Below are 8,137 nucleotides of genomic sequence, written 5' to 3'. Positions count from 1 at the left end.
CATCAATTTTGCGTTATATCAGAGATCTTCTGCCGTTCCCCTTATATGGTAAATTATTCGTGGGCGTAATGACGTACGGAGGTGGCTAAGCCAACAAGACATGAATCCTTGACTAGTATAATTTCATTGTTTTATTCATTTTCAAGGCTATTACAGGTGTATTTGGCCTCCAATTATTTAAAAAGACCGATCAGGCAGTTTTGTTTGCTTCCTGGTGCCGACCATTATCGCAGTCGCGTAGAGCCTTTGCAGCGGCAGAATGAGGAAGAGAAGAAAAAAGCATTAGATGTCTTGTGGGTTCCTCTTACGGTTGAGCATGGGCAACGTAATCAATACAATCACATTGTGCCTTTGTTAGCTTGGAAATGTGGAGCAGCACCATATAAATTGTGCATGTTCAACAGTAATATGAACCTACATTTTTCAAATTTAAAATCAGACTTGGCACAATGTGATTTGTGTCAGGAGTGGTATCACGCCTGCTGCCTTGGCCAATCTATACGCCACATCAATAGAATGGAGAGATTTAGTTGTGGCTGTGATGCTTTACCTGGAGATGCTAAACAAATAACTACAAAAAATGCGTACCTTATATACTGAATTATGGGCAGTTTTTTCATCGTTCTAGGAAAATCTGTAACTAGGTTCTTCACTGCTAATAAATTTTTATCTCTTCAATCTTTAGGAAGATATACAATGATATGGACATGTTCGAAAGATGTTTATCAAAGAAAGAACTGAAGGTCTTAAGATTTCCAGACATGGACATGTCATTTTGGTAACACACTGAACTATATGATTGTTAATTTTCATTTTCATGTAATTTTTAAGATGATAGCAAAGAACCTTAAGAGGAACGTAATTCCGTACTTGAGGGCAGGAGCTTCTTCTCATGCCATCTCTTCCTCAGAGGACATGAAGATATATCTGAAGTCTCTCGATTATGGGCCCGTCATGTCATCTAATATGGTAACCGAATACTCATTTAGTATTTTCTCTTCTCTGCCAATATATTCTTCATCAAATTCTTCCATTCGTGACCATTGAAAGCAAAGTTTTCATGTTTGTGATGATGTAATTATAGAAAATAGTGTACAGTACAATTTATTACTACCATATTGTATAAATACACAGGTACAATCACTATTTGACGCTTATCTTCCTGTTGTAAATGGAATTCGGATTGAAGATGCTAACACATTCCTTCAAGATGTGCTTCTTCCCGAGGTAATCCATGTTTTTAGAATCTTCCATTTGCCCTTCACTCTCGCTTTTCACATTTGAGTCTCTTTTCTTGAATGCTCTTTGCTCTAACTACAAATAGTTAATGTGTAGTGCAAATATTGATTCAAGCGTGTAACTATTACTATTTTTAGGCTATTGTACAGGTAATCCGCAAGGCAGAGGGTCTAAACTATTTTAGAGCATGGTTGTTCTATGCCAAATGCAAGTTGCATTCCTGTCCGCAATTGAACGTATAAATAAAACTGAGACACTAGGTTATATAGTTAGTTTGTATATACGATATAGTATGTATGATGTATTTTGAATGAACGTTTCGAGTTTACATTGTTTGCCTATTGCACTTCACGATCAATCTCTGATTCCGTGTACGTCCATTTCATGCACTTTGCCTGTTCACACTACTGATGTTTTTTGTGTGGCACGGATGAAATTCGTACCGCCAGTTTTATCTGTGTTAGCTTTGTACATGCAAATAAGTAACGCAATCATTAATAAAAATGATACAGGTAAATATTTGTATAATACGTGCCTTACCAAAGAATTGGTGCCTATAGCATAAACGGGTTGATTTTCTCTTTCGCACTTGTGTGGACGGGGTCTAAATGGTGCACCAAACAATGCATTTTACTTTCAAGGGCTGGTTGTAAAACAGCCATATTTGGTATTTAAATCGTTAACTCCAATATACTCGATTCGTTTAATACAACAACCCTAAGGTGAACGTGCATGCATGATATTCGATAGCGATTTCCTTGATACGCATATCGAAGTTGTAATTGACTATGCGCCCCCCCCCTAATTATCGAAGCCCGTATGCGTTGCGTTGATAAGAACGTTCACACGATAGAAAAAAAACCAAAACTTTATTTGAAGAGGTTTGAAAAGCTTTAAAAATTTTGTCTGGCCAACCATTATATGTTAATGGTGTGAGTTAGATTTTCACGCACAATCTGAGGCTTTTCAGTTCATAATTATTTAAGTTAGAATTACTGAGTTTGAATGTAGTTTCACAGTTAATCAAAAATGCTTTCTAATATCATAAAATATGATTCAGATTTGTCATTTCATTCGAGAAACTAGTTACTTCCGTTGAACATTTCAGTGTAAAAGACTCATCAGCCCATGGTTAATAATTCCAGAATCTGGGTACATGTAACCATGGTTCATTTTTACGGTGTTTGGTGGAAAAAGCTTTCAAATATCATAGAATATGATTCAGATTTGTCATTTCATTCGAGAAACTAGTTACTTCCGTTGAACATTTCAGTGTAAAAGACTCATCAGCCCATGGTTAATAATTCCAGAATCTGGGTACAAGTAACCATTCGTAAGTATTAAGTCGCAAAGTTCCATTTTTTTAACATATAAGGTTTCTGTTGCAATACTTCGGGTATAAAAACCGTCATTTCATTTCCAGGGTTCACAATGACTGCATCATGTTTACTACATGGTGCACGCGTATCTTGTTACGCATTATAGCTACAACTGATACGATAGCGCTCCACAGGATGAAAGGAAATACGAATGTTAGAAATAATGAGTTAGAATGTAGGTGGGTATAACAGAACGAATCTAGTTAATAAAATACGGTAATATGAAGTTGCTTGCATGATGGTAATCACAGTTTCCAATATTTTATTGTTTCAGCATGGAAATTGGCACAGAAACCAAATGCAAGGTTATGCCAGCCCAGAATCTGGGTACAGTTAACCATGGTCATTTTTACGGTATTTCGTAAAAAATGCTTTCTAATATCATAAAATATGATTCAGATTTGTCATTTCATTCGAGAAACTAGTTACTTCCGTTGAACATTTCAGTGTAAAAGACTCATCAGCCCATGGTTAATAATTCCAGAATCTGGGTACATGTAACCATGGTTCCTTTTTACGGTGTTTGGTGGAAAAAGCTTTCTAATATCATAGAATATGATTCAGATTTGTCATTTCATTTGAGAAACTAGTTACTTCCGTTGAACATTTCAGTGTAAAAGACTCATCAGCCCATGGTTAATAATTCCAGAATCTGGGTACAAGTAACCATTCGTAAGTATTAAGTCGCAAAGTTCCATTTTTTAACATATAAGGTTTCTGTTGCAATACTTCGGGTATAAAAACCGTCATTTCATCTCCAGGGTTCACAATGACTGCATCATGTTTACTACATGGTGCACGCGTATCTTGTTACGCATTATAGCTACAACTGATACGATAGCGCTCCACAGGATGAAAGGAAATACGAATGTTAGAAATAATGAGTTAGAATGTAGGTGGGTATAACAGAACGAATCTAGTTAATAAAATACGGTAATATGAAGTTGCTTGCATGATGGTAATCACAGTTTCCAATATTTTATTGTTTCAGCATGGAAATTGGCACAGAAACCAATGCAAGGTTATGCCAGCCCAGAATCTGGGTACAGTTAACCATGGTCATTTTTACGGTATTTCGTAAAAAATGCTTTCTAATATCATAAAATATGATTCAGATTTGTCATTTCATTCGAGAAACTAGTTACTTCCGTTGAACATTTCAGTGTAAAAGACTCATCAGCCCATGGTTAATAATTCCAGAATCTGGGTACATGTAACCATGGTTCCTTTTTACGGTGTTTGGTGGAAAAAGCTTTCTAATATCATAGAATATGATTCAGATTTATCATTTCATTCGAGAAACTAGTTACTTCCGTTGAACATTTCAGTGTAAAAGACTCATCAGCCCATGGTTAATAATTCCAGAATCTGGGTACAAGTAACCATTCGTAAGTATTAAGTCGCAAAGTTCCATTTTTTTAACATATAAGGTTTCTGTTGCAATACTTCGGGTATAGAAACCGTCATTTCATTTCCAGGGTTCACAATGACTGCATCATGTTTACTACATGGTGCACGCGTATCTTGTCACGCATTATAGCTACAACTGATACGATAGCGCTCCACAGGATGAAAGGTAATACGAATGTTAGAAATAATGAGTTAGAATGTAGGTGGGTATAACAGAACGAATCTAGTTAATAAAATACGGTAATATGAAGTTGCTTGCATGATGGTAATCACAGTTTCCAATATTTTATTGTTTCAGCATGGAAATTGGCACAGAAACCAAATGCAAGGTTATGCCAGCCCAGAATCTGGGTACAGTTAACCATGGTCATTTTTACGGTATTTCGTAAAAAATACTGTCTAATATCATAGAATATGATTCAGATTTGTCATTTCATTCGAGAAACTAGTTACTTCCGTTGAAAATTTAAGTTCATATATATAGCAGCTAAAGCCCACGTTGTGCGTGAGAATCGAACTCACACCATTAGTTAAACGGCTACCCAGACACAACTTTGCAGGCTTCCTAAATGCTTTTGCGAGTGGATGTGTTGCATGGTTTTAGATTTGATACGTCGGTATATATTCTTATTGAATGACAACTTGTGTCAAGTAAATCTAAACAAGATATATTGACTCCTTAAAGAAATCTGTGCCACCAAACTTATAATTCATAGAGGTTATTACGCTATAGGGTATTGGTGTGAAACACTCATATAGCAAGCGGTGGATCAAATGTTACAATCTTAATATACCGTGCATGTGTTTCATCCGAAAAGGAATGCATGGTGATTAATAATGAAAATAATTATACAAGGAGCCCTTTATTTTTGAAGCGTTACGTTTTATACACATTCAACTGACACTTATACGTCACTATCCTTCGTATTTACATTATTACACTAATTATTAATTCATCTGTTAATATTTCTCATCATAATTTCTCTATTTTTGAACCATAAGTAGAAGCTACAGTGTCTGGAGAAATTTTCGTCATTCATATAAGAAAGGGGTCCTTTAATTTTTTTCAGTCCAGAGTTGCTTTGTTCGGCAATCTGACTGTTGAGATAGTCATAGTCAGGATAGCAAGAGATATGGTAGGCGCTGGAACAACCTTGATAATGAATAAATACAGTGTATAAAAATACTGCGCGTACACTGTACAATACTATACACGCACATCCTATACAAGCACTAGTCACATGCATAAATTCTCGATATCACGGATACAGTTGCTATTTCTTACCTGTGTGATCTGCCCAGTGAAGGCGATCTACTAAAAATTGCGTGTCTTTAAAAAAGGTTGGATCACCATTCAGACAGTAGGAATGCAAATTACAAGCATTATCGTATACAACGACTCTAGGAGCTACAAAAAGAGCGATAAACCATTGTTATTAATAAAAAGATGCAGGTTATTGTCTTATGACATGACAAGTCAGTTGAGGAAAAGTGAACCTTTTTTTGTAATGTGAGTATATACTTTGGAATAAATGATAAATATAAATTTCCGCAACTGAGCAATACCACTTTGACTATTTTCTTAAGGATAACCATCACACGTTCACAGTGTTACCTCGTGTAAATCGAGATCGCAAGATTGTAAATGGCATATCTGGGGATTCGTTAGTAGTCATTACGGAGTATCCATAGTTTATACCTGAAAAAATTATCATAAATTTGTTGTGAGAACTAATATCGAGTAGGCTGCTTTATTCTTGTGCGCAGGATATACTGTACAATATATTCATTCGTTTGATGTGGTTTATATTTCACTTATCACGATTTCATAGTATTAATAACCATTTTACAGTTTTCCATAAGCCATAACAAAAAAGATCTCGCCAAAATTATGGCGAATTCTGGTGCTTTTACACCCAAGATATATAAGGGTTTTAAAATTGGTTTTCAATTATATGATATCGCGCGTTAGCAAAAATTAAAAGAATAGTCATTAACAAGAGAACTTACCATGCTGACAAAAAATAAGGAATATACCAGGAAGAAGAGTGGGATGTCTTCCAGACTTTTTCGTGCATGGATTCTCAAACGTTTGCTTTCCTTTGTCTGCAGCGTATGTCCCTCTGCCACGAACAGGTTTTAGGGAAGGGAAGTTTGCTAACAGCGAGGAAGGATTTACAACAGAATCATCCTGTGGTGCTTCACAATCTTTGAAAGCATTGTCAGCAATATTGAGCAGGTCGGTCAACAAAGGTATGAATTCTGCAGGTGCAAATGAATCACTTAAAGATGAGAAAATGCCAAATAAAGCAGGACACTTTCTTTGCAACAATTCTATATCACTCGGAAATTCTTTAACAGGCACACTTCTTTTAATTTTGTCACAAACACGTCGTAATTCTTCATCAAGAGGGAGAATAGCACAAATAGGGGTATTACAGGAAATGTCCTTTATGAACTTTGAAATACCAATCGGAAAAGCGGCTTCATTACCATAAATCGCAAGGCACCAGTCCAGAAAATTTGCCAGGGACAGTATACTTTGGTGTCATTCGAATTGAAGTGCATTTAGCTTGTTTATATCAATTGCGGATACATCTGTACAAACTCTCTTCAGTGATTTTCTTGTATCCTTCGATTTCACAAAAACTCTGTTACTGTGCCTGGTAAAAAAACAAACAAAACAAATTCAAAGTATGATTTCATTATATTCTTAACATTTTTTTGCAATTAAATTTTATCAGCTTGATAATACTTATCTTCCATGACTGGATTGTGCCGTTGTAGTAGTGGATGGGATGTGTAGAGTTGAACATAAGTTATTTCTATATGCCAAGCTTGTACCGTCACATATGATAATTTCGGGATAACTTTTGCACGTTGGGCATTCAAAACCATCTGTGAAATCAATGTCCAGAAGTTGCAAGAACGCATACCATGCTGATCGCCAATGGTTATATTTTAGCGTATCGTTTAAATTGATGTTCAAAGAAGACTCTAGAGACAACGCCCATGACTGGTAATACGTATTCATGGATACACTGTAAACAAAATACATTAAGCTAAATTGATCTACATGTACAAGGCTGCTTGGTAACTTTTTGTCAAACGTTCGGAAGAACACGAGCACTTTTAATCTTCACCAACCAGTGATATGATGTGAAGTTTATTAAGAGCGAGCTGGGGTGATGATACAATTCTTAAAATACGCTTTTAAAACGTTAATGTAAATCTAAGATGTAGATTTAACAATCCTATTACCTAAAATAACAATTAAGCATATCAATGACTAACCCTCCTTTCAAAAACAAGAACATGTATTCCCTTAGAACTTCATAGGATATTAGGTAATTCCCCATGTTCAGTACGGTGTAAGCATAACTATCAAACTTCATATCATGCACGCAATTTTCCCTGGAGCATGGCCGTTTGTAAACTATAAAAAAGACATTAACGATAATACCCTTCTTTCCAAAGACGTCAATCATGTCTTTATAGTAGCAAATACAAAAAAAGAAACTCGGAAGTTGAAGCTTTTTCTCTTTGAAATTTCTGAGGCAGCCTAATTATGTAATTTCACTGAGAAGAAATAAGAAACCATGTTGCGTATATTCTTGAAACAAATCCCGAAAAATGCCATAAACCATTTTACTTCCTCGATCGCATGGCAACATGCATTAGGCTTAAATTTCCATGTACGCTCATGCTCAAAGCAATCAGTTTACATGTATTGGTTTTGATTATTGCTTGCATAAATATTAATAATTCAAACTTAAACTGAAAACTTTGTAAATGATATTAGAATAACAAGATAAAGAACAAATTGTAATCAATACTAGCATACCTAAACAGTCAAAGATTTTCCTCTTTCCGTACAATTTGACAGATTTAATATACCAAGATTCTTTGTCTCTCGGATCTTCATCTCTAAAATTATTCCCACATAACTGACATGGTTCATCATTTAGGGCCGGAAAAGGGGGGAAAAGAGCTAAAAACATCTTTCCTTCATCGTCCATAACTTCCGGGAGAACAGATTCTGGTCCATTTTGGAAAGAGCGACGTTGACAGCCAAAAAGATTGAAGGGTATCTTCCTCGAGGATACTGG

At 35.6% G+C, this 8,137-nt stretch overlaps 2 protein-coding genes across 2 annotated transcripts; one reads left to right on the top strand and one right to left on the bottom strand.

Annotated features, from left to right (window-relative positions):
• Positions 1 to 700: 700 nt before the first annotated feature.
• LOC114518632 lies at positions 701 to 1,520 on the top strand. The gene is made up of 4 exons (XM_028538639.1): positions 701 to 743; positions 832 to 969; positions 1,135 to 1,227; positions 1,377 to 1,520. Exons 1-4 carry the CDS (start codon positions 702 to 704, stop codon positions 1,479 to 1,481), a joined length of 378 nt encoding a protein of 125 aa, XP_028394440.1. The 5' UTR covers position 701; the 3' UTR covers positions 1,482 to 1,520.
• Positions 1,521 to 4,981: 3,461 nt separating this feature from the next.
• Positions 4,982 to 6,794, bottom strand: LOC114518672. Its single transcript, XM_028538676.1, has 6 exons — positions 6,784 to 6,794; positions 6,637 to 6,691; positions 6,039 to 6,486; positions 5,644 to 5,727; positions 5,314 to 5,436; positions 4,982 to 5,181 (listed from the first exon to the last, which is right to left on the bottom strand). The coding sequence occupies exons 1-6, from the start codon at positions 6,792 to 6,794 to the stop codon at positions 4,982 to 4,984; spliced, it is 921 nt and encodes a 306-aa protein (XP_028394477.1).
• Positions 6,795 to 8,137: the final 1,343 nt, after the last annotated feature.

This window comes from Dendronephthya gigantea, unplaced genomic scaffold, assembly GCF_004324835.1.
Source record: "Dendronephthya gigantea isolate DGI-Jeju-01 unplaced genomic scaffold, DenGig_1.0 000011F, whole genome shotgun sequence".
Lineage (NCBI taxonomy): Eukaryota > Metazoa > Cnidaria > Anthozoa > Malacalcyonacea > Nephtheidae > Dendronephthya > Dendronephthya gigantea.
The sequence above is the reverse complement of the archived record's forward strand: the minus strand, read 5'-3'. Positions and strand labels throughout refer to the sequence as shown.

What these genes read in the sequence shown, in the direction of transcription:
- LOC114518632 (XM_028538639.1), top strand. Translation starts at nt 702, where the DNA reads ATGGACATGTTCGAAAGATGTTTATCAAAGAAAGAACTGAAG. An exon ending in CCGTCATGTCATCTAATATG is followed by an intron (nt 970 to 1,134) that starts GTAACCGAATAC and finishes ATAAATACACAG; the next exon opens with GTACAATCACTATTTGACGC. An exon ending in AAGATGTGCTTCTTCCCGAG is followed by an intron (nt 1,228 to 1,376) that starts GTAATCCATGTT and finishes TACTATTTTTAG; the next exon opens with GCTATTGTACAGGTAATCCG.
- LOC114518672 (XM_028538676.1), bottom strand. An exon ending in CAAGAAAATCACTGAAGAGA is followed by an intron (nt 6,487 to 6,636) that starts GTTTGTACAGAT and finishes GGTATTTCAAAG; the next exon opens with TTCATAAAGGACATTTCCTG. An exon ending in CCTTATTTTTTGTCAGCATG is followed by an intron (nt 5,728 to 6,038) that starts GTAAGTTCTCTT and finishes TAATTTTTTCAG; the next exon opens with GTATAAACTATGGATACTCC.